The sequence below is a fragment of the Paramisgurnus dabryanus genome, chromosome 6 (assembly GCF_030506205.2).
Source record: "Paramisgurnus dabryanus chromosome 6, PD_genome_1.1, whole genome shotgun sequence".
In the NCBI taxonomy this organism is placed as follows: Eukaryota; Metazoa; Chordata; class Actinopteri; order Cypriniformes; family Cobitidae; genus Paramisgurnus; species Paramisgurnus dabryanus.
In genome coordinates, this window is record NC_133342.1 from 36,989,132 (window position 1) to 37,016,665 (window position 27,534).

The 27,534-nt window shown below is 37.7% G+C and overlaps 1 protein-coding gene across 1 annotated transcript; it reads left to right on the forward strand.

The window, feature by feature from the left end:
- Positions 1-99: 99 nt before the first annotated feature.
- tgm1l1 (transglutaminase 1 like 1) lies at positions 100-27,078 on the forward strand. Its single transcript, XM_065276653.1, has 14 exons — positions 100-254; positions 8,587-8,834; positions 10,995-11,186; positions 11,933-12,184; positions 16,261-16,379; positions 18,524-18,631; positions 18,774-18,951; positions 19,614-19,752; positions 21,576-21,768; positions 22,090-22,243; positions 24,415-24,699; positions 24,861-25,021; positions 25,202-25,338; positions 25,594-27,078. Exons 2-14 carry the CDS (start codon positions 8,588-8,590, stop codon positions 25,745-25,747), a joined length of 2,319 nt encoding a protein of 772 aa, XP_065132725.1. The 5' UTR covers positions 100-254; position 8,587; the 3' UTR covers positions 25,748-27,078.
- The last annotated feature ends 456 nt before the right edge of the window (positions 27,079-27,534 follow it).

Consider the following 27,534-nt stretch of genomic DNA (forward strand, 5'->3'; position numbering starts at 1 on the left):
AAAACACTGTTCCAGATTTCAAAGGGAACTATTTGTTCATAGATTATCACTATGTTTTTTTTTTTTTTTTTGTAAAATGATATGAAACCTCTGTATTCCGGTTCATGGGCGGGGCATGTTCTGATATGGGCATGGAAAGAGCTTTATAATGCTGGCAAGAGTCAGTTCTGCTGGTCTGACTGAACCAAGACGGTTCGTAAATATATATTTGAAGTTGACTGCAAGAATCCCGTTACGAAAACCAGCTAAGAAAAGTAAGTTGAATATTTTACTTCATTGTGTGTAATTGACATTCTGTTCGAGCTTATGCGTAAATGCGCGAACAGAGCGCGGTTTGTTCTGCGTTCTGTACAGCGCACAGATGCCGATCCAAGTTTTGTTGGGCTACATATCAAAGTTTCACTAAAGACATTATCGAAATTATTAAGATGTTTATCCATAAAGTGCACATCTATACATTTACACGCTTTCCGTTTGGACGATTGTGAGCACTTTACTGCAAAACCTAAACCACATTTGTGACAGGGTTGTGGTATTTTGAGCGGTTTTATTCAGGATAAAGCTTAGATTATTTTGATGCACGAGTTCACATACAGTATTCCCAAACAATTATTTGTTATCTTTACTCTGGATAACAAATCTCAAATCATGTGGCATGTCGTATTTCTATTCGTTATTCTCACTGTCACTGTGTGAATGAGGGTAACTTCATACACTTAAAATGACTTTAGATTTTTAACTTTTATTTTATTCTTTTGCTGATGCAACTTTATTGTGCATTGAACTAGTAGCCTATTCATTCATATTTAACTGTGGCTTATGGCTTGGGTCCTAAACATGCAACCATGGACAAAAGATGCTGAGGAAAACACACACACTCAAACAAAATGAATGTAAATAGTATAGTTTCCAGATGTTTTTTTACAGATGTGGTAACATCTGTACTGTATCTGGCATTGGTGTCATAGGAGAACTAAATGAAACGTTCCTCACATAGTTTAGAAACCTCAGTACCTCTCTGACCTACAATAAGACCATTTGAACTCTTACCATGTGTGTAAGCACAGATTGGGATCTTTTCAGAGTTCTCTCTTTCACACTTTCCTGCTTCCTCTTTTTAAGAGTCACTTTCCCTTGATCCTTTTTAAAATAAAGTTTCTCTTTGGGCTGTTACTCTGTGAAGAACGTTCAATATAAGAATATGCATCTTTAATGCCTTCATTTTTAAGAATGTAATCAAATTTGATGATCCGTTTCAACAAGGGATTTCAAAAAGTCAAACAAGGTTTTGGTGTTGTCCACATACCGTTACAATGTGATTATCATGTGCTTCTTGTGACTCCACCAGCTGCAACTTTTTATCACTGTGGCATTTGTTGGGCAAATTCTTAAAGGAAAAGTTCAATGGGAAATGAGAACTCACCATATATCAGTATTTACTCACCCGCATGCCATTTCTATATATTCATTTCTCAGAGATTTTGAATCTTATTTGCATATTGCATTCCATCCCAGTGAGAGCAAATGACCATTTTTTGGCAATATCTTCTGACAGTGTAGGGCATGATTTGTAAGGGCATTTTTTATTTTTAAGCATTTGTACTTTTAATTGTGTTAAAATAAATATGCGTTAAGAACCTCTCATAAATGCTGATCACCCATAAACCATATAAATAGCTCTATCAGGCTGTTAAAGTTACTGGGAGTGGAGGGCAGAGAGGTGCAGGTTAGTCTTATCTGAGCCGCCCATTCCTGCCATATTACATTCCAGCAATAACAGTCTGCAAGACTAAAACAACAAGCACACTGAGATGGACACATTGTGAAACACATTAATGCAATGAACAGGAACAATCCAAATACTTAAGTACATGATGTTTACATATTTTGTGGAATATATGAGTGATTGCTTGCCCAAGCATATACAGTAACTCCCATGGATGCTTGGGTGTGGCAGCGGTTTGGTTGCTTAGGTGTGATGCAATTGCTAGGGTGGTTGCTAGGTGGTTATTACTTACTACACTTACAGAAAAAAGGTACAAAGGCTGTCACCGGGCGGGACCATTTCAAAAAGTACACCTTTGTACGTAAAGGGTGCATACTGGTACCTCTAAGGTACACATAATCTTATAACACTGCAACAAGTAATCAGTAAAAAGGAGGAATGATTCATCATTAGTTGTTGGAATTTGGGCTATGATTAGTCATTGGTATGCTTTTGGACTAATATTGAATGGCCACTGGGCTGGTTTTGTTATGGGAATCTGGCAACCCTGACAGGACAAAGAGGCTGTTTACACTTGGCATTAACATGCGTTTTCGTCGATCGGATCACAAGTGGACGACGTTAATGCCAGGTGTAAACGGTGTTTAAAACGTTTTGAACGCGTCCACTTTCGACCACTTTCAACCACATCCAGAGGTAGTCGAAACCACTTTCGATCGGATCGCTTGGAGTTGCGGAACGCATATGTGGTTGAATGAGTTCGAACAGCCACACGCGACTGCCTTCTCTCCGCCCATTTATCTAATCTGAGGTATTAAACACAAGTTTTACGTCTTTTTTGACTTCTGGCGTGAACATACGGTGAACAGCGCTATTTTTAGCCTTTCATTGATAAAACTACTGCGGGTGTTCTCCGTAGTTTCGTTTTGAAAGCGTGAAAGTTGCGTGATCGTATTTTATCAATTGCGCTGAAAATTCAGAGAAAGCTCCAACATATAAACGTACAAAACACTGTGCAGCATGTATACTTGCTAAACAAGCAGTGGACTCCTACATAATATTAGTTTGCGTCCATATAAACTCATAATTACTCCCGCTCGCGTTTGAATGACAGCAGAGAGACTCGCCCACCGTCTCACGGACCGTCCCCTCACAGTATTCCAGACAGAAGCGGTCGAAAGTGGACAAAAGAGACGGATTTAAATACCAGGTGTAAACGTAATGTGTCTCTCTCGTCTACTTGTGATCCGATCGATGAAAACACATCTTAATACCAAGTGTAAACAGCCCCAAAGATAGAAGCTAAAGCACAAACGAATGCTGGTTAATAAAGGTTCAATTTCATCCTTTAATATAAGTGAGTTTGTATTTGTTAAATTGATGTTGGATTTTCATAAAAATTGTTGTAAAGCGAGGGGGAAAATCTTTTTATCTATATCATTTTTATATCATAATGGCTTGGTCTGAAGTAAAGGATTACAATAATTTTATTAATCTGTAATTTCCTTACCAGCAAATCCTTGAAGACTTAATTAGTTTTTATAATTTTATGAATTCATATTTTTCTTTTGACATTTAAAGATGTTTTAATATTTAAAAGCTGCATAACTTTTTTATTTAAAAGAGGACATATCATGAAAATCTGACTTTTTCCATCCTTACGTGCTATAATTGGGTCCCGAGTGCTTCTATTAACCTAGAAAATATGAAAAATATCAACCCAGTAATTTAGTTTAGTTAAACCATTTATGTGAAAAAATAGGTAATAAAAATTTGGCTCCCCTTGTGATGTCAGAAGGGGATAATATTTATTGCCCCTTCATCTGCACTATCCAACCATGGCACTGCCATTTAGTGCAGAGATCAGCTCATTTGCATTTAAAATGACACACCCAAAACTGTACATTTTTGCTCACACCTACAAAGTGACAATTTTAATAAATTATCTATATGATATTTTGAGCTAAAACTTATGTACTCTGGGGACACCAAATATTTCTTTGACATCTTAAAAAAGTATTTTGAAATGTCCCCTTCAAGGCTTAAAAATCGAAAAATTATATTAGTAAATCTTTGTAGTAGCGTGTGGCTTTTGCACTTGCGTCTTTATACATGAATACCTGAATTTAGTGCCTTAATTAACTATAATAACTGAAAAACTAATTGAGTGAATATTTATGTTTCTATTCGATTAGTCAATTAAAAAAAATAATCGCCCGATTAATCGATTATGAAAATAATCGTTAGTTCCAGCCCTACCTTTAAAGGGTACAAATTTGTAAATTTTTAAAGGGTACCATCAAGTGACAGCTTTTATACCTTTTTCCTAAAAGTGTAACAGTTAAAGTTTGTATATTTAATTTGTGTGCCTGCGGTTAGGGTATTGCATAAGTTCATAGGTTCGATCCCCAGGGATAATGTGAAAATGCATCTATATACTTCTAATTTTCAGGCTATGAGGGTATGCCATTAATTTGATTTTAACAGTAATGCGCTTTACTGTAGAGCGTGTTAAGTCATGTTCATTTCTTAATAGATTATGATCTCAGTCTTTCTTCATCAACCCTTTCAGTTCTGCATCACAGACAGAAGTGATGCAATGCATCGGGGAGTGTAGGTGACTTAAGACATCTGTGGGTGTATTCACTTTTACGTCACACAATGACATCACCTTCTATCAGAACATCCTTTCATATCTCTTATTGTTTATTATTTTGAAGTCTGTTGCCCTAGGTTTTGTAAAAACACAAACTTGGTGCCATATAAGGCATGGGTGTGTAAACTCAGAGGTGTAAGTGTATTTTTACTCCTATAATCATACACCTACACATACTTAGACTTTTATTGTGCACCATATAAATTTAGTTAAACGAATCATTCACCCAAAAATAAAAATTCTGTCATGGTTTACTTAACATCATGTGGAACACAAAAGATGTTTGTAGAAATCATATAACGAATAAAGCATACAGTAGTATTCATTTTAGGACAAAGAGCATGCTTAACATTCGTCATAGTGTTCCAATAAAGAAATCACAAAGGTTTTGAATGACATTTTTGAGTGAACTGTTTCTTTAAAATCTTAATAGGGTTTAGAGTTGTAGCGTATATGATCTTGATCCAACCCTCTCATGTGGTTATATTTACCTGCTGCTTTCTCTCGGCTTTAGACCAGCTGCTGGAGTTATCTTACACTTCATAAACACACAGTTACAAAACTAGACACAGATAGACACCTCACAGTGTGCTGCACTGAAGTCATAGGTCACAGTCAATAATGATTTGGGTTACAGGATGTGTGAGAGGTTTGCATGCTAACATTCCAGTCATTTCTAACGGTGCATAAGATTACGTCTGTTTTTTTTTAGTAATTTGCTTACATCTCTGAATCAAACAGAAATGTTTTTCAGACATTTGATTCGAAGCTTATGGTGTTGACACGGTGTGATGTCATTTGGGTGTTAAAAATGGTTTACAGGTTTTGCCACAGCTTAAAAGTGCAGTCACACTAGACATTGAACATGCAAATATTTTTCGTACATTACTGCGAATACGGGTGGGGTGCGTATCATCCATCTTTGCTTTTCAGTAGAGAGAAAGATCACGGAAAGTTGGTTCGCAGCGAATTGCAAAATATCTTCGCACGAGCTTGCGTTTTTAGTCTGATGCATTTGCATGCTTATGAATGGAAGTCAATGGAACGTGACCGCCCTTTAAACAGCTTACTAAGTTACTTTAGTATACTTAAATGTGCAGTAGAATGTTAAACTGTATTTACGTAGATGAATAATAAGAGTTTTGTACATAATAATGACACGATTGATTCCTCCTTCTTATGTAAACCTTGTGCATTCAAAAGACATCTGGACAACATAACATCGACTGTGACATGACAGTCGAGATGAACGCCCCCAACATTAAATTAATGAATGCAAAAACAAAGTTGTGACTGCTGATTTAGCGCTACATGCTAATTAATGCTATATGCTAGCATTTAGGCTAAAGTTACACAGAAGTTACTACTGATGTTACAGTTGCCTTTTGCAGGTCCATACTGAAAAACACGCACAAACCACTCGGAATCCACACATTTTTTAAAAGCATTAATGTTTTTAAATAGTCAATTGGCGTCTTTATTTCAAACGACCCGACCCGAATATCATTAAAAATATTTTTGGATGACTGGATGACCGCAGGCACCCGCTCATTTTGGATCAAACTGTGCATCATTGGTTCAGACATAAGTTCTGTTTACACACACACACACAGAGCTACTAAAGTAGTTGTTCTGTGAAACAGCCAATAGTAGCAGAGCTCAACATTATTATTCATGACCCTTTCAAATAGGCTAATAATAGGCAAATAAAATAGGCTAATAAAAGCAAATCCTTGGGTTGTAAATGGACATGTAAAACCATCTCTGGATCGTTTTTGTAGATATCAGACAACAATTTAACATATTATTTTAATGCATTCTTTGGCACCTTTAAAACTATGCCTTTTTAAAGAGCACCAATGGTCCGATTCACAATTTTACATTTCCTTTGGTGTGTGTGTGTATTAGTATGTCAAAGATATGCTAAAGGTACAAACCCCAAAGTAAACGATGACGCGAGTTTCTCTTTTCTTGGACACAACAAACACACAGATTGTAGGCAACAGTTTACTTCCTGGGACTGGTGATGTAGACAAGACCGACATTATCATAATTCCTTCCGCTCGGACTCACAGCCTGTAAGTTAACTCCTGTTAGCATTGCATTGTGAGCGAATCTTTCAAACATGGTAAGGAGCGTCACTTTCCAGCTGACGTCAGAGGTTTTCAGGCCAATCACAATGTACAAATTAGCTGGCCAATCAGGGAAACTGTGCGTTTCAGGAAGAGAGAGAAATCTGGAGCTACAAAAATGTACGAAAAAAATGTTTTTTAACCATAAACCACGCAAACACATTGTATTATACCACCAAATACACAAAATAACGTTGTTTTTTAGAAATTAAATAGATGCTCTTTATTGTAATAGACATATAAAAGTGCACCTGGCAGTGTTTAAATCTTTTTCGAGCAGCAAGGCTGGATTTTTTGCCAAAAATCTGCAGCACTTGGACGAGCAAAAGTGCGTACGTACGTCCAGACCCTGACATAAAAATTAACATTACCATGGATCATATATATGCGTTTGCAAGCTGTATAAATGACGTCACAGCTGACAACTCCGCCCACAAAGAGATCAGGAATATTAATCATGGTTGAGGAGAGAAGTTTAGATTCAGTATCCAGTGCAACATTATGAAAGTCCTAAAGAATCTAAGGGAGGCCTCCCCGGCTATGCGTACGCTCTTCAGTTGCAGTGCAAGATACAGTACAAACTGATGTGTTTTGTGAATTGTGTCATGCCACACCCCTATTTAATGTTAAGTGTGAAGAGTCCAATAGCTCATCACTAGAAATACTGTCTCTGTTATTTGCCCTGCAGTACTGTAGAGGTCATGACCTCTTGAATATTGTATTTAGGTAACTGAATGATTCATTGGTTGACATGAAGAATTTCTTGAATACAGTAAGAGATAGGGCGTTTGCCCTGTGAGAGCGTTCATAAATGCTCTCGTGACATAACACTTCAGTCTAGCCTTAACACGTCTGAATATGTTCTCATTAAGTAGCACATCAATGTTGATGTTGTTTTTGTTTGTCATGTTAGCAACCGTAGTCTACATGGTGTACTATGCATGCGTACAGATGTTCTTCATCTGTTTAAACATCTTTAGAGTTTTCTTTCCCAAGTGTCTGTCGGTTTGCTCAATTGTGGGTTTGTTCTTTATAAAAATGCCTTTAAACAATACGTAATGTAAAAAACACCATCCAAGCATATTTTTCTCACAATTGAAAATGTGTGTGCAGCCCTGATGATTGGAAGTTGGAATTGCATTACATTACGTTTATCCAAAGCGACTTGCAATGCATTGAGAGGCATGCAATTTATCAGTATGTTTGTTCCCTGATCAAACCTAGGACCTTTGCGCTGCGTCACAATGCTTTAACACTAGCTACAGAAGTTAGAAGTTGTGGAGAAAGTCTTGAGAAAAAAAACATAAAAATGTGGTGAACAGACTGAAAGACCGAGGGAGGGCGTATGAAGGAAAACACATGGTTCATATTTTCAGTGTTTACTCAGTGTCCCTGGACTAAATGTTTGTGCAATAGCGCAAAATTTCTGTTGTTCTTGATTTGGTTTGACCATTGATGATCTGTGAATATGTATATTTTCTTCAAAATGTTAGCTAATTCATTAACTAATGTTAACAAATACAAATAATTGTTAGGGATGCACCGATACCACTTTTTTGGAATACGAGCACGAGTACTTGCATTTCAGTACTTGCCGATACCGATACTGAGTACTTAATAAAAAAAACATGATTTAAATGTACAGGTAAATATAATTTAACAAAAAAAACAAAGGACTAGTTTTCCAGTCTGTTGTAAACTCTGCCTCTTTGGACAACACAAGAGGCATTAACCCCTTACACGCCACTCAAACATAGACATTTCTCAGACCGTGGTATCGAGTCCAGGTATCGGGGGACTTTTTACGAGTACGAGTACTTTAGAAAATGTGGTATCGAGGCCGATACCCGATACCAGTATCGGTATCGGTGCATCCCTAATAACTGTAAAGCATTAACTTGTGTAGTAATACCACAATACATTTAGATGCGGTTTTGAAACATTTGGGAAACCCATACATACTATAGATTCATATACTATGCGCAATATGCAAACTGCATTGTGCAAAAACATTATGTGGGAGCATGCCACTTCAGTACTTAAGTAAATTTCTAATGTATGATTTCTTTCAGAATGCCAGTAGAGATAGCCATCGGCCGTTTCCATGGTGCTACTGAGAGCAATGGCCACGCCGTCCCAGAGAAACAGAACCAACAGGTGAAAAAGGAGAGTTGGTTTCGGAAAGCTTGTCCGTGTTGTTTCCGCCGACAGAACAGCTCGTATGATGTCACTTTTGGCAATGATGACGTGGTGATCGATGGTAAAGAAAATGAGGACACACCGACTACATTGCCTCATACTGATGGCACAGAGCTGGATGGTGAGGAGTTAATGTTGACTGAGTTTAATGCATATTAAACATAAATATTACATGATCAGGCGTTTTGAGGCAATAATCAAACACGTTAAAATGTCCTTCCTATAATGAACCTGTTTCTTAAAAATTACAATATCATGTCCATGCGCAGATTTATTCATTGTTTTTTATTATTAAATACTTAGTTTCAATATTTAAATACTGCTATTTGTTATACAAATAACTAATGTATACAAATAGTTTATTTTCTAGTTTTATTGGTCATGTTTCATATAAAGTTATCTGTTGGTGTTTTTTTAAAGTCCTAATTGTTTTGATATATTGCTGCGAAATATGACGTCATATTTAAGTTACGTACTATATTTCAATGAAATGTTCTTCCTAAACAGCTTCAGTGTAGAGAATGAGAGAGAATGAGACGTGGTCTGGGAACCATATGCTCATATTTGAGGCGTGGTTTATTGGGCGCTTCGAATGTCTATCAAATGTGTCTGTATGTAGCTCACAGCCAATCGTTTCAATTATACCAGATGACGTATGTAGAGCGACATCGATTCAAATGTAAACAACTTTTATCGGTATGTGTGCACACAGCTGAAAGATATGCAACTAAACCGGTAGCTGTATATTGGTATTGGAAAGCAACATAATTTAGTGGCACATGGGAAAACCCAGGCTAGCACTGTGTAAATTTTAGCAGCATAGCGGTTAGGTTGTAAAATGCAACCAACGGCAATTTCGAGACAACATAGTGACGAAACGCGCTCTGTAGACCACTATACCACTAAAAACATTATTATGCATATTATATTGCATTTCGGTCAAGAGATCTCCTAAAAGTTACACATCACGCCCTTAAATTTAAGATTAAAGGGATAGTTTGGCCAAAAATGATATTAAACCCATGTTTACTCACCCCCAAGCTGTCCGAGTTGCATATGTCCATCATTTTTCAGACAAACACATTTTCGGATATTTTAGAAAATGTTTTAGATATTTCAGTTGATTAAATGTAATGTTACGGGGTCCACCCATAGTCCACGACCTTCAAGTCCAAAAAAAGTGCGTCCATCCTTCACAAAATAAATCCAAACGGCTCCAGGATGATAAACAAAGGTCTTCTGAGGGTAATCCGCGCGGTGTTGTTGTAGAAATATCCATATTTAAAACTTTATTAACGAAAATAAATACCTTCCGGTAGCGCCGCCATCTTAGACTCCTCTGTATTCAGGAGAGAGTATTAGCGTAGTGTACGCACTTTTCTTAGTGACGTATGACAAATTCGGAGGGCGTGGGCACAGAGCAGCAGCAGAGAAACCTCCGTAGGCTGCGTAAGCTCTCATCCTGAATGCGGACGCGACTAAGATGGCGGCGCTACCGGAAGGTAGTTATTTTAGTTTTTAAAGTTTTAAATATGGATATTTCTACAACAACACCGCGCGGATTACCCTCAGAAGATCTTTGTTTATCATCCTGGAGCCGTTTGGATTTAATTTATGAAGGATGGACGCACTTTTTTTTGGACTTGAAGGTCGTGGACTATGGGTGGACCCCGTAACATTACATTTAATCAACTGAAAGATCTAAATCTTTTTCTAAAATATCCGAAAATGTGTTTGTCTGAAAAACGTTGGACATATGCAACTCGGACAGCTTGGTGGTGAGTAAATCATGGGTTTAATATCATTTTTGGCCAAACTATCGCTTTAAGGCTGCAATTTGTAACTTTTGTCTCTCTATCGCCATCTCTGTTTGAAACATAGAATTGTAGTTCATTTTATGTGCTTACACTACAATTATGTGCATTTAAAAACAATTGACATTTTCTACAAAATCTGACCTGACTGCTTACCTTATAAATCATTTATTACAATCTCACTATTGTGAATCGTAGTAAGTTTTAAGGATCGTTTATGTGTTATTTTTAGTACAAAAAAGTTAAGAATTGCAGCTTTAACAAAACAACATTAAGACAATTATGTACAACAAAAAACAAGATAAGGAAAGGGAAATATGTACAAAGTAAGCATAGAAAATAATATATGATCATTTACAAATATGATAAAAATAGTGCATAATGACAGATATGAAGTGTAGCATCCATCACATTTTGAGACGTTCTCTTGATAAACGTATTTCTTCTCGCTTGTTATCTATTCCTAGATTTGACTCTAAAGGTGCGCTCTGTGAATCTGCTCAGCAAGAAATCCCAGTGGAACAGGAAGGAACATCATACGGATCAGTACCACAGTGATCAGCTCATCATCCGTAGAGGACGGACCTTTCAGATAGAGATTGACCTTTCAAGAGCTTTCGACCCGAACAAAGATAAACTTCACCTGGAACTAAAGACGGGTGAGAACTAGTTTTCTCATATATGTAGATACAGGCAAAACATTAGTGGCCGTAATTCTCATTTTCTTCATCATTGTCATGTAAACGTACCCTTAGTTTCTTGCTTTTCTTGCTTCGGTTGACTGCATCAAAGTAAATACCTGCATAAATTATTACTTAAATCTAGCAGATACACAAGCAGATACAGCCTGATACTCAGTTTACTGATAAGGGCTTAAAACAACTGTGTTTCGCAAGCATCTCTCCTTTAATGCCGCACCCAAGTTGTGGTTAACCTCCCGTCCTGAAGATGAAATGAGGGAGTAAGAAAGAAAACAATGCAAGAGAAACCTCTGCACACTGGTAGAAGATAACTCGACCGTTTAAAAAAAAATGTTCTCTCAGATTTTAGGAGAAAACATAAAGTAACTTGTGACTTTTGGTATTATTAAATCAACAATTTCCTGTCCATAAAGAACAAGGAATTTGAAAGAGGAAGGGTTTAGGTTTCAGAAATGTGGATGGTTGTTAATAATAATAACAAACATGTTTGTCCAGATATGCGAATAATTATCATTGGAGTCTTTTTCTATGTGTTTTCTTTGGAAATATTTCATCAGTCTGTAAGCAACATGTTTTGAATACTCCCATATTCAATCACTCACCGAGTTTCACGACCTGGAACCAAATTCAATGCATTCCTTTGCAGACCAGTTGAGCCGTTCCTCAAGTCGTTTGTTTTGTGTCCATGCTCTTGTTTACTGTAGGTTCGCTTCCTCTGGTGTCAAAGGGCACGCACATCATCATTCCATTGGTGGAGGAACTTAAAGATGAATGCTGGGAGGCAAAGATTGTGGAGCAGAACGACAAACGAATCAAACTCTCCATCAACTCCACTGTCACCGCTGTTATCGGAAAATACAAGCTGAGCATCGCGACGCAGTACCTGAAGACAGAAGAGAGGACCACACATGAGCATGACAGTGACATTATCATGCTCTTTAATCCCTGGTGTGAAGGTGAGAGACTGCAGAGAAATAAAATGATGTATATAATGCTTTAGTGCATAACTCTGCTGTGGACATGGATGATACCTCATGTTGACTTGTTAAGTAGAGGTGTGCTAAGTGATTTAACCTAGAAAAGATTTTTGAAAAATGGTCTCTAGCTGTCACTAGGGCAGTACCAATTAAAGCAACACCAAAGTGTTTTTTTTACCTTAAAATAACGTTTCCAAAAAAGTTTCAGTGTTCATCCACTCAAAACAGGGTGAATGGCACTTTCACATTTGCTTTGCAGCCCTCTATCGGCCAAAACCGCACTAAAGAAGTTTCCAACCGTCGGGTAGTGTCCTGTAGTTCGAGAGAAAACTACAAAAACTTGATTTACGGCAGACCTACAATCCAATCAGAGCCAGCTATGCTGCAGTATTTACGAGAGTGCTAATGAACAATTACGCTTCTAACCTGTAGGGGGAGCAAAGAGCAATAACTCTTTAGTGTTGCTTTAAAAAGTACACCTAAAGAGTTCATATTATTACCAAAGAGTGCATATTAGTACCCCAAAGGGACATATTGGTACCAAGTGTATACATATCTGTACCTAAATGCTACATATTAGGACATGGGTACTGCTCCAGTGACAGCTTGGTGTGTAGTATGCGACAGTATAGTATGTTCCTAAATGTTTAAAATTGCCCTACGATCATCATTACATTTACATTCAGCATTTGGCAGATGCTTTATCCTAAACGATTTATTTTTGCTCTAGATTACTTGTGGGATTTAAGTTTGTCATGTGAATTTTTCGTTTGAGTTGAATATTTTCAATTTACAAGAAGCATCGCATTTGCTCTAGATTACTCGCGGGATTTAACTTTATGTTAGTGAATTTTTCACTTGAGTTGAATATTTTTCAAATATCGGTCACGCCGCCCAATTTGCGTCATTCGCGTCCATTTGTCTTGACTTTGTATCTAATCTACTCGCGCAAATCATTGAGTTCGCATTTGGTGTGAATGCGCTATTTTGCTGCGTACACACCAAACGCAAAGCATCACATGACTTTGTATGTGTTTAAGTTGAATATTTTAATTTGCAGGAAGCATCACGTTCTTCGCTCTAGATTACTTGTGGGATTTACCTTCATGTCATGTGATTTTTTTTCACTTGACTTGAATATTTTTAACTTGCGCAAAGATGTCTTTTAGGTGATTAGTGTGTGTTTATGCTGCGTACACACCAAACGCAAGGCATCACATGACTTTGTATTTGTTTGAGTTGAATATTTTTTATCTTGCAAGAAGCATCGCATTGCTTGCTCTAGATTACTTGTGGGATTTAACTTTATATCATGTGAATTTTTCACTTGAGTTGAATAATTTTAATTTGTGCGAAAACACCTTTGAGGCGATAGCATGTCACGGCGCCCAATTTGCAGTCACGGCGCCCAATTTGCTTCATTCACATTGCCCCATTCAAATTCGATTCCATTCATCTTGACTTTGTATCTAATCTACTCACGCAAATCAGTTCACATTTGGTGTGAATGTGCTATTATGCTGCATACGTACCAAACACAAAGCATCGTGTTCCTTGCTCTAGATTACTCGTGGGATTTAACTTCGTGTCATGCAAATTTTTTGCTCAAGTTAAATATTTTTTTGCTCGAAATAGCGCGCGTTTTCGCTGCAATCACGCTGCCTGATTTGTGTCATTCGCATCGTCCCACGGGAGTTTGCTTCTATTCAGGTCTTTACATTGACTTTGTATGTAAACTACTCGCGCAAATTGTTCAATTCGCATTTGGTGTGTACGTCCTATTATGCTAGGGGAACACGCATACTTATAAACAGTGAACACACATACTTATAAAAAACTTATATATTGAAGGGACAGTAATAGGGCGTATGCCATGCTTTGCTTTTGGTGTGTACGCCCCATTACAGTGCATTTAGGATATACATTTTTTATAAGTACAGTATGCATGTTCCTTATAAATCGAACCCTTGATCTTTTCACTACTGACACAATCTCTACCAGTTGAGCTACAAGAATACAGAGCATCATACATCATGTTATATAAAATATCGCTGGTCAGCCTTAAATAAAGTGAGCTGCACTTTTAAAAATCATTCAGTTATTGAAAAGAAGCCAAAGCACACATCTACTGCACCGTGTCTTGGAAACATTTATATTTTTAGCCTAAAGTATGCATGGGCAACTGTTAAAACTATGTAACATGAAGGTGCAAGTGTAATTTTGTCCGGTATCTTACCTCAGCAGGATTCGTGCAATTTATTTTTGTTTAACCACAGCGGGCTGAATGAAAAACACAGTTGGCTTTGCTTCATCTACTGGCAGGCACTCTTGCACATCTGTGTGAGATTTCCATTAGTTTAACACAAACTCTCAGAAAGTTTGTTTTTAAATAGCTGAGGAGATAGCTACTCCAATATGTTTGATATGTACATTATACAGTATGTGATATACACAGTAGATATAACTTTAAGAAAATTTTTATACTGGCTAGGAACAGCAACTCTGACTAACATAAAAAAAGAAATCTCCAGAAGTGTAGGAAATAACCTCTTTATATTTTAAACAGTATGGAAATAATATGCAAAGAACATTATTTGTAACCCTGGCCCACAAAATCAGTCATAAGTCATAAGTATATTTGTAGTAATAGCCAACAATACATTATATGGGAGAAAATTAAAGATGTTATGTCAAATCTTTTGGATATTAAGTAAAGATCATGTTCCATAAAGATATTTTGTAAATATATCAAAAATGTATTTATCATTAGTAATATGTGTTGCTAGGATTCAGATTCCAGATTTTCAAGTAGTTGTAACTCAGCCAAACTCGGTCATGTCCTAACAAACCGTACATCAATGGAAAGTGTATTTATTCAGCCTTCAGGGATGAATGTAAAACATGGTGTAAATACATTTTTAACTGGATGTGTGGTCCAGAGACACATTTTAACTTTCATTCAGTGTTGATTTAAAGTGTCTGTTTGTGTCAGTAGTCTACAATTTATAGTTTGTTAGAGGATTTCTTATGGGTAGTTTATTAGTTTGTTTACTTGGTTCTGTGTTGGATGCCCTGAGATGTTTAGCAAGCAAAGAGAGATCTGCCAAGTCAGCTTTTGCTATTTACATGCTAATCTCTCTATTCTCTATCATGAGCTTTGCTTCTTACTTTCACTTGTTTTTCTCTCTCTGTCTTTTCCTCTAAATTATTTCAACACTGCCTTAAACAACTCTAGGGTGGTGACCCACACCTCATACCCTCATATATTTTATTCTCTCTCACACACTTTCTCTCTCTCTTTCTTTCTTTTTGTCTCTCTCTCTCAAACACTTTCTCTTACTTGGGCCTCTTCCTGTAATTCTTTGCCTTTTTCAGCCTGTGTTGTTTCATCACCATATTTATGTGCTTTTGTGTCTCACTTCAGTGCTAATGTTCAGTCTTCTTCTGTTGTACATTTTCAGCTATGTAACTTAAAACAATAAATGTGCTTGTGTTGTAATTTAAGAAAGTAATGAGAGTTCTTCTATAATTTTACATAGTAAGATTCTTTTTTCAAAATATTCTTTATATTATGTAATAAATGACAAAAAACACTTTAGAAAACAAATGATGGGAATCTATCAATAAAAAGCAAAGCAGGAATGACCCAACAGTGTTTTCTTCTGTATTGCAAACTAAAACTTTCACAATAGTGTATTTCACAATCCGCAGACTCATCACGTAGGGTCCTTTCTTCATCATGTTTGACTCACTGCTTTACTGATGCTATAATCTTTAATTCCTCAGTATCATATTTGCTCAACCCCATTTTATTTTCGTTTCTTTATCACCCCTTTCTCTCTCTTTCCTGTGTACACACTGCAACTCCCTTTGCTTTAGATACAGTAGTCACACCCATCTGCAAGACAAGAGAATGTTCCTTAAATTCAGAACACATGAGCGAATCCAGGCCTCCTGGTGATGATGTCATACTTCAAGACTCATGGGCTTTAAAATGACTTAAGCCTGTCTAAACAAACTCCTCATAATCTCTCTCTCTCTCTCTTTCATCTCAGATGACACAGTTTACATGGAGAGTGAGAAGGAGTTACAGGAATATGTGTTAAATGACACTGGAAGAATTTACTACGGCACTGAGATGCAGATCGGAGCTCGTACATGGAACTTCGGGCAGGTACGGAGAGGGAAAACAAATTATTATAAATTATTTTTTGGAAAAAAAAATTTCCAACAATAGCAGACTTTAAAAAAAAAAAAATGCATTAGCCAGGGTTTTTTTCCACTTTGGTGTGCTATTTAACCCCCCACCCCTACTCAAGACATAAATACAAAATCATATATAATTGGTCAGTTTACAAATCAATCATATCTAGGTTAAAGTTAAATTCTCAAAAAAGACTTTAGCATGGTTTTCACAAGGCCCATTCACACCTTAGATGATAACTTAGCTATACACCTGATTCGGTCCGCCGCCATGTTGATTCCAAAACGAGGTTCTGAGGAATGGACGTCCAGAGCCATAGCGCTTTAAACCTATTGTTTTCTACCGGGATGCTGGTCATTCATAAAACACAGAAAATACATAGTTTGACAAATAAATAACAAAAACATGGATTGTTCAGTCTAGTGTTGGGTGAAATGCCCCATTTTGAAATTGTCCTATCTTCAGCCTGTGAGATCGCCCATACACGATAGTATTGGGTGTATGGGCGATCCTTATTTGGTGGATAAAAAAGAAGCAAGGGCAACACTGTCATGACTGCAACACTGTCATTCAACACTATCCATCCGCGTCATTAGGTCCAGGCGCTCTCAAAAATTTCCTACGTGCCTCCGTTGCAAGGAAATGTCAGAGGCGCGTGTATTACAAGCTCATGTGCGAGAAGGAGTCCGAGTCCTGCGCACTGCAAGTTCAGGTGCTAAGGAGTCCATGTTGCGCGCATTGAGGTCCAAGCAAGAATCCAAGATGTCAAGGGGCATGCGAGAAGGAATCCATGCGCGTTACAAGCTCCCTCGCGCAAAGTGAAGCCTACACACCCTCTCATTCGCGGAAAAGCGCGCAATGCTAATGTTAAACTATGATGATAATAATGATAACTATCGCCAACTTTCGTCATGAAAGCCAAGCTTTGGCGATATGTCTGTCGATCGTCGATACTTTCGTCTGTCGGTGCACAACCTTAGAGGCTGTTTACACTTGGCATTAACACGCGTTTTCGTCGATCGGATCACAGGTGGACGACGTTAATGCCAGGTGTAAACGGTGTTCAAAACATTTTGAGCTCGTCCACTTTCGACCACTTTCAACCACATCCAGAGGTAGTTCCAACCACTTTCGATTGGATCGCTTTGGAGTTGCGGAACGCAAATGTGGTTGAATGTGTTCGAACAGCCATACGCAACCGCCTTCTCTCCGCCCATTTATCTAATCTGAGGTATTAAACACAAGTTTTACGTCATTTTTTTGACTTCTGGCGTGAAATAGGTGAACATTGCTATTTTTAGCCTTTCATTGATAAAATTACTGCGGGTGTTCTCCGTAGTTTAGTTTTGAAAGCGTGAAAGTTGCGCGATCATTCAAATTCAGAGAAAGCTCCAACATATAAACGTACAAAACACTGTGCAGCATGTTTACTTGCTAAACAAGCAGAGGACTCTGACATAATATTAGTTTGCATCCATATAAACTCATAATTACTCCTGCTCGGGTTTGAATGACAGCAGAGAGACTCGCCCACCATCTCACGGACCGTCCCCTCACAGTATTCAGGACAGAAGCGGTCGAAAGTGGACAAAAGAGACGGATTTAAATACCAGGTGTAAACGTAATGTGTCTCTCTCATCCACTTGTGATCCGATCGATGAAAACACATCTTAATACCAAGTGTAAACAGCCCCTTAGTTTAGTCCAGCCACAGCTTTGCAAATCATAGTTTATTTGACTCATACAAGTGCTCTGGTGTTCAACACAAATCGCAATACCTCTCATGGCCTACATACTACATACTCCTGTATGCACATGGGCAACCTATGTCCGCAAAATCCAGCGGTGCACGTACAATACATGCACACACTTCTGATGGTGAAAATTGAGTCAGGTGCACTGAACGAGGACCCTTGCGTATGCGTTAAAAATGCTGATTATACTGCAATTAAGCTGCATTTTGGATAAGAATAATTGAAGATTATCTGGCCTGTTTTACTTGTTACTGCACAACTCTGCATCCTCTTTGCATAACAGAGCCATTGAGTTTCTTATCATACCATATGAAATACCCCAGCACATAGACCCTAACTCTCTCTCTCTCTCTTTCTCAGTTTGATGAAGGTGTTTTAGATGCCTGTCTGTATGTGCTGGAAAACAGCGAGGTTCCTCCATCAGGCAGAGGAGATCCCATCAGTGTGGTCCGAGTCATTTCTGCCATGGTAGGTTCCACCTCTGATCTTTCATTATCGTAAGATCTGTTTCCTTAAGTCACTATAAGCATCTATACAGAGATAAATTCAGCTTTGACATGAAATACTTCAGTGTCAACTTATCTGACTTGGTTTTCTTTTTCGGTTCTAGATAAACTCTCCAGATGACCGCGGCGTTCTGGAGGGAAACTGGTCTGGGAATTACTCGGGTGGGACTGCTCCCACCGCTTGGAGTGGCAGTGTGGAGATCCTCAAGAGATACCACAAAGAAGGAGGAACGCCTGTCAAGTACGGACAGTGCTGGGTTTTCTCCGGGGTCACCACCACAGGTGTGTGAGAGAGATTACGGCCTACAGTCTGGGGCTCTTACAAACTAAAGATGTACAGTAGTTTGTTCACTATTCAGGATGCAGGATAGTTCAAATAGAAAACTTGACTTAAAAAGTGTAACTTAATTCTTTCTCATAACAAACGCATAAAGATTAGCCTTATTTAATTCACATGCATTATTATATGGATTTATATAAATGTTCACAAATGGACAACAGATTTAATTGCACATGTTTTAGTCTTATTATAAATGAAATTAATCTGAAATCGTCAACCAGAAGCATCTACTGCTGTCTAAATGCTGTGCTGGGTTATTCATCATAGCTCAGTATGTCACCATATGGGACCTTCAGTTTAAAAATACTCTTGTTTGCATTCTGTCCATTAATAGCATCTCCCTCTGTGTGAAACATTCAGACTCATGAGAATTTGTGCATATTTCCGAGTTGGCCAAATTGTATGAAATAAATTGTACAAATTGCCATCAGATAGCGCTGGAAACTCCTTCATTCTCTAATCCAGTATCCAAAATCATTGTTTTGTTTTTATTCTTTCAACATTGCATCTTTGTGTATCTTTTGAATGTGTTGCCTGTTTTTTCTATTGTTTGCCATACTGAATATTTGTCTTTTTCTCTCCCTTATCTTTCCCCTCATCCAAGTACTGAGATGTTTAGGTATTCCTGCCCGATCCGTTACAAATTTCCAGTCTGCGCATGATACGGACGTCTCCCTGACGACGGATGTGTATTTCGATGAGAGTATGGAACCGATCGATGAGCTGAACTCTGACTCTGTGTGGTGTGTAATTGTGTTGTTTTTATAGAAAAATGCAGTGAAAAGTGTTAAATACATAATTCTAATCATTTCTATAACAATTTTCATCATAACAAATCTCAAATGTCAGCAGATGAAGACATATTTTTGGATCTGGCCAGCACCGAAATACTCCAAATGTGCAATAGTTTTTAATAACAGAATGATTTTAATACTTTATGTTGTGTATAGTCAGCGTTTTAGGTCAGTTAAGGTAGAAGAGAGACCGGTGAGACGGGAAGAGTGAAAACTGTTTTTTTTTTTCTATTATTGAAATAGATTTTACAAAGCATTATTGTATCACATACTGTATCCCATATTTTAGCAGCTTATTGCATATTGAATTTCTTCTCAATATCGCACAGCCCTAGATGATGCAATGTTAAGATTTAAGATTATCAATAAATCTCTCCCCTCATTATCAGACACTTTCAGTTGCAAAATAAGGGGCTGTCCACACGGAGACGCGTATCACTGTATACGTATAAATTTGTTATCGTATTGGCGTTTCATCCACACGGATCCGGCATTTTGGGAGACTGAATCCGCTATTTTTTGAAACCGGGTCCTAAAGTGGATAAATCTGAAACCGACACCCTTGCGGTTTTGTCTGTACAGCCAATCCGTATATTTTGTGAAGCGAAAACGTCATCACATCACGTGTCGGAAGCGTTACACGTAACAGCAACAACAATAACGGTGGACGATTGTGTTCGTGCTACAGAAGCTACTAAAGCCTACTAGCTTTATTACAGCAAAATCTAATGCTTCTATGCAATTGTGGTGACCAACAAGCGATAATGGACAACACCATACGTTGGTTATGCGCATGCTCAAAGTCTTCTTCTCCGTGTATAGTGTATATCTGTGGCAGAATTACAGGGCCACATACTGGTCCGGCATATATACTACACCGCTTTCAGTCGGTTTCAGTGTTTTCGTGTTTACGGATTATTTTTTTCGAGCAAGGAAAAAAAATGATCGGATAGGGAATGCATCAAAGGGGACACGTCTGCAAACACAATGCTAGTTGCGTTTCCACAGATTTGCGCAAATCTTTAGCATTATTTTCTAAATGTCGACAAAAAAATATTGCAAAATGACGGCGTTTTCATTAATCGATGATACGCGACTGAAATACAGTTTTTCCTCTCACGATATGTTATTCTAAACATAACAACGAGTGATTTTGGTAGGTTTAATAATATCACATCCACCGCACTAGGCATTACTTTTAACCGAAGGAGACGTAAGAGTATTATCCAAACATTATTGGCAAGGAAAGCCCCTTATACTTAGGAGCGGCAACGTATAGGTCTTTCTTGGAGGTAATGGTGCATTATTTTAAATCCAAAGAGGAGTGTTATCCAAACATTTTTGGCAAGGAAAGCCTCGAGCAGACACGTATTGAGGTGTGAGTGCATATTTTATCTTCAAAAAATGATTATGTGATTAGATTACCTAAATATGCAGTTTTGCAAAAACCACCTCATGTAAACGTAAAAACTTCTTTGCGATATATGGAAGTTTTTGCAAAACTGATGTATTTCCATTGCCCTTATTTTCAATATGCAATGTCAATCTGCGCAGTTTGTCGGGTTATGGAAATGCAGCGACTAACATTATAAGCATTCGCTTTTGCAAGTAGCCCCAAAGTCCGAGACCACTGTTGTGCCAGCAAAAACACACTCTAAAATGATTTATCGCCGCTTTAATATAGCAGGAAACACCTCAGGAATTAACCCCTATATCCTGCTTTTGACACACCCATCTTCCTAACTCATTATTTGGTTTACTCCGTTTCGTAGGAACTTCCATGTTTGGAACGACTGCTGGATGGCCAGACCGGATTTGCCCCCTGGTATGGGCGGATGGCAGGCTGTGGACTCCACACCTCAGGAAACCAGCTACGGGACGTTCCGGTGTGGACCGGCGTCGCTGGCTGCTATACGCTCTGGCCAAGTCTTTATGAAATATGATGCTCCTTTTGTCTTCGCTGAGGTGAGTCCATGCCAGACTTAATTCAGTTCAAAGCGCAAAACCCCCTGTTGGGGCCAGCCTGTGGGTGTTTTGCACCGAGGCGAGATCATAAAAACAAGACACACAATTGTATGTGTCTACCATGAATGAAAAGGCAGTCCATAAATCAGATGCCCTGGGAGCTTTTATTGGCTTTATTCCTGTAGGATGGGGACCTGAACTGTAGACATTCAATGTTAAATAGGTTTTTAATCCCCTCTCTTTGTTTTTCTGTGTTTGAAAGCTCCATCTACAATGGAAGTCATTTGGAGCTCTAATTTTTCTTGTGCTTTTCTGGTACAGGTGAATAGCGATAAGATCTATTGGCAGAGGAACCTCGACGGCACCTTCAGTCAGATCCACAGTGAGAAGAAAGCTGTCGGCCATTGCATCAGCACCAAGGCTGTAGGCTCAGATGAGCGAGTTGACATCACACACATTTACAAGCACCCTGAAGGTGAGAATGTCACACACACACACACACATTTTAAAGCATTTATAATTTTTTTTTTTGCACATCCATGCCTCGACCTGCCCTTAACAGACTATTGCAGCTGGTGAACGCCAACGAACTGTTAAACAGCCCATATCTCAAGAACATTCACAAGATTTTTTTTAAGATTCACTCATACATTTAGGTGAAACGTGTTTTTAGAAAATGCTACCAAAGCAACTTACAATACAGTGCACAAATCACACGGCAAGCCCATGCCAGGATAGGCAGCCAAAATTACACAATGCTTTAGCCTGGGTTAATGGCTTAACATTCCAATGCCTGCACCACTGGGATCTAACCACAATACTGTCCTTATCTTCCCTTCTGGATGGTTGTTTAACTTTTAAGCCACTCTGTGTTTCTTTCAATGAGGTCAGTAAGAGGCGTACCTAATTCTGGTTGTCCTAGTGACAACTATAAACAAATGAAGTAAATGACGAAAAACAAATGACGTGAACTCCACTGGTTGTCGCTCCCGAAAGTCTCTTATGGCAAGTCTCCAATGAAATAAAAGAGATTGCGTTACTCCGCCGATGCTAGTTGCTGTTGGTGTGCATGCAGCTTTAGGCTACTTGTAGGGGGTATCTATAGAGCGATAAATACGAACGAACAAGATGGCAATCGCATTGAGCAGTTTTGTTTAAACAGATGACGAGGTAGGTCATTTTTAAAAACTTGCCCTATGTTTTCAAAAGTTTGCATGCTCAGGATCCAAAAATGCCACTGTCAAGTAAACCAACAGCCAAAAAGTATAAAAACGTTTCCAGGTTTTGGTTTATAGTATTGTTCTGTAAACGATCCCTTAAATTTGGTTATTTTCTGGCAGGAACAATCTATAAAGCTTGATACTTAAAGGCCCCCTTTACGTTGCTTAAAAAGGACGTTATTTTGTGTATTTAGTGTAATGCAATGTGTTTAGTTAGTTTATGGTTCAAAAACACATTATTTTTCACATACCGTATTTTATTGTTGCTCATCTACGCCCCACCTTTCTGAAATGCGTCAATTTTTACAAAGCTCATCGTTTGGAAATCGCGTTGTGCTCCGATCGGCCAGCTATCCAGTGCATTGTGATTGGCCGAATACCTCAATTGTGTGCAGGAAATGTGACGCTCCATACTATATTTGGAGATCAGCTCCCAACAGGAAATAATATCATCTTTACTACCTTATCAATACAAGCCCGAATCTGATTCTGATAACGCAAATGATCAAACTGATCAATCAACTTTGCCACCGCGGCTTAAGCAGAACATACCAGATTGGTAAGGTTAGGATAATAAAACATTAAAACCATGTATAGCGCTGTACACTTCTCAAAACCCGTGTTTGAATCATGGTTTAGTCAATAGCAATTTTTCTTAAAGGGGACATATTATGAAAATCTGACTTTTTCCATGTTTAACTGCTATAATTGTGTTCCCAGTGCTTCTATCAACCTAGAAAATGTGAAAAAGATCAACCCAGTAACTTAGTTTTGGTAAACCATTCTCTGCAAGCATGTGAAAAAATAGGTCATTGTAATTTGGCTCCTAGTGTGATGTCAGAATAAGGTAATACCGCCCCTTTTATCTGCACTATCCAACCACAGCACTGCCATTTAGTTCAGAGAGAAAGAGAGAGAAAAGAAGGACTTGACAGCACAATTGAGTTTTAATTACAACAAACCACCATCATTGTGATCAGTGTTTAAACTTCATCCGCTCATTTGCATTTTAAATGACACACCCAAAACGGCACACTTTTGCTCAGACCTAGATTAAGACTTAGTTTACATCTTTAAAAAAATCTCATAATATGTCCCCTTTAAATATGCAAACATTGCCTTACGTCTACGTTAACTCGCTGCGGAAGTAAACTGTTGCTTGCAATCCTTGCGTTCATTGTAGTCCAAGAAAAGAAATTTCAGTTGGAGACGATAACTTGCGTCATCATAGACTTTGGGATTTGTAACTTTGCAGATTGTTAACATTTACTAGTACACACACAGACCAAAGGAAATGTAAAATCATGAAAATGAAAATAGGGGCTCTTTAAGGATATGTCTTCATTTTATCTCCACCTAATCTCATTGCAGTCTAAACAACTACAATATTGAAGTGATCACATTTGTAACGTTTCCTCCTCTACAGATTCAGAAGAGGAACGTATCGCAGTGGAGACCGCCTGCCGCTACGGCAGTAAACCCGAAATATACTCGAGTCCCATAGCTGAGGACGTGCAGGTGGAGGTGAAAGTGGAAGATGACGGTCCATGCATGGGAGGAGATGCTCGACTGAAGATCGTAGTGAAGAACTTGAGCTCTCAACCTCGCAGGACCACCATTAACAGTCAGGTGGCAGTCATGTACTACACCGGTGTGTTGAAGGACACCGTGAAGAAAGACAAGCTTCCTGTGGAGCTCATGCCAAATGAAGGTGAGTTTAGTTAATTAATGTTTACTCAACCTTAAAAGAACCCTAATTTTTGGATATTTTAATTAAGAGAAGGTATGACACCAATACTGGAATACTGTATCCCACAATGCAGTTCACTCACCATTGCTAAAAACCCTCCATGTCTATTTGTCCTCCTTTAGAAAAGGTCATTGACTGGGTCCTACCGTACGAGCACTACGAGAACCAGCTTGTGGACCAGGCCGCGCTCATGCTGACCCTATCTGGGCGGGTTACCGAGACCCAACAGGTTTTGGCCAATCAGACCAGCTTTAGACTCCGGACACCTGATCTCAACATCGAGGTAAGAACCTACAGCAAGTTTTTATTTAAAACAGTTTTGGTTGTTTCTATATTTGAACCGGATGTCTCTTTTAACTTTTGACAATTTGCAATATATGTACTGTAACAATCAAGTTGTGCTCTTGATTTTAGTTAACAGAAAAAAACGGAGCAATTTATTAACTATTGCTTGCTTTTATAGCCCATAGGAGAGGCTTATGTTGGCAAAGAGATGACAGCGAAGATCACCTTTAAAAACCCTCTGCCATGCACTTTACGCAACGTGGTGGTGCGAGTCGAAGGTCTAGGGCTGAGAAACCTCCATCCCATCAAAGTGGGGTAAGAGCTTGAATTTCCTCATCCTAAACTCAATCAAAATATTTGAGAAGAATACAGGGCAAGATTTCCTTTATCATAATGGCATAGGGTAAAACGCTGCTCAACCAGGGTAAAAATTGTGTTCCAGGGTAAAGCATTGTGAAAATCCTTAAAAAAATAAAATGTAACTCTACTTTGTATCATAGACCTTTGTTTAAAATATAAAAATGTGCCCATAAAGTCTTATTTCAAGACTGTGTTGTGTTTTTCTTGCAGCGATGTGGGCAAACATGCCAATGTGACTGTGACAGAACACTTTATCCCGACTATAGCCGGCCTGAAGAAGCTGGTGGCTTCACTGGACTGCAGACAGCTCAGTCAGGTGCACGGCGTGGCCGACATCATGGTTCATGAAAACGAATCATCTTAGAGTCTGTATACTTTTACAGTGTTGTTTTTGTAGCATCGATCCTGCAATCGATATTCTTTACCAAATTAACCATTACTTATTTGTTTACACTGAGCCAAGGTGTTATTTCTTTAAATGCAGACATTTTAAATAACCTCTTTGTGCATACTTTCATTTTAAAATTATTAACCATGCTTTAACGTATATATGTAGGAATTATGTACGGTTATGCACAATTTCTAGTGGACTGGTTGACGAATAGATAATGACATTTCAAGTTTCGTCATATTTTTTGGATTGGCACACACAAGGTGCTCATTGTAACTCTTTCTCAAGTCATGTTTGGACAACTCCAATTCAAGTGATGCTGTCAAAACAAAACAAAAGAGACATACCATGTTACATTTTCACTTGACTTTTACTAGGTCTGCATTTCTGATACTAATATTTGTAATGCTATAACACTTTCATCTCTATTAAATAAGATCAGTATGCAAAATAAGATTTTTACTAAAAGTCTCAAGATTTTGGGACCTCATTGTATGTATGTATGTATCATGAAGACTTAACAATTTCTGATTCAGTTTAGTATTTATTATAACTATTATTATTATTATTATTATTATGGTTTTGCATTGCTTTATATATTAACTGCTTGTTAATTCTAGATTTTATACATGCCTTTGTTCACTTTATTAACTTTTCAATAAGGTTGTATTAGTAAATGCATTCACTAACATGAACTAATAATGAACAATATAGTTATTCAGCATGTATTAATTCTTGTTAATGTTAGTTAAAGTAAATACAGTTATTTTTATACAGTCAATACAATAAGTATTGTTTAGGTTAGCTAATGCATTAACTAATGTTAACAAATACAATCTTATTGTAAAGTGTACCAAGTGTTATTCGTAGTACAAAAGAAATGTTACAGTTAACTTTTGTCACGGCACTGAAACGTTTTTAACCATGTTTGAGAATGATAATTTTATATGTATGCACTGAGTGTAAATCTAACAAACTGTATGTGGAAATTCTTACTAATGAAAGTATATTTTTCTGTATTTTTCTAAACTCACACTGCTTATTTCAATCCCTTATATTGCATATTGTGCACAAACATCAAATTGAATGTGCTGTAGGGGAACTGAGTTAGCATTGAGTTGTCTAATGAATAATGGGGACAGTCTTTGAAACACTATTATCCTCTGTACTTAAACTATGAAGAACAATTCATAGGCTATTAGTATTTTATGAAGGACAAATATTAATTTGATTTAATACTGTATGTTTTATATTATTTAAATATATATGTTTTCTTTCAAATAAAGTTTATGAATAATTTGGCAGATTTTGTCTCTGTAGTTATTTGAACTCTTTTTTTTTTCTCATCTCCTTGAACAAGACAAGTCTTGTGAGTTTGATTGAGAAAGATACAACTAAACCCTACCTTATGTTTTTATTAAACAAATATAAACAATCCTGAGGTGACCTGTCTGAACGATGTGTTACATAATCAGTTCAGACACGCACAAAAAATACATTTATGTGCAATCGCTTGTCATTGAATGTAGTATTAGGAAATAATACTTAAGATAAGATTCCTTAACATCACTTCACTTATAAACATTTTGTCATCAATATAAAAAACATTAATCATTTTGTCAACAATACAAAAAAGATTTATAATTTTGTCATCAATACAAAAAAGATTAAGTAATAATTGTAAAATGATAAAGGCTTGGTTTGATTAAAAGCCTCCAGGGGTCTTTCTACCCCTAATATTGCCATTTTAACAGTTAATG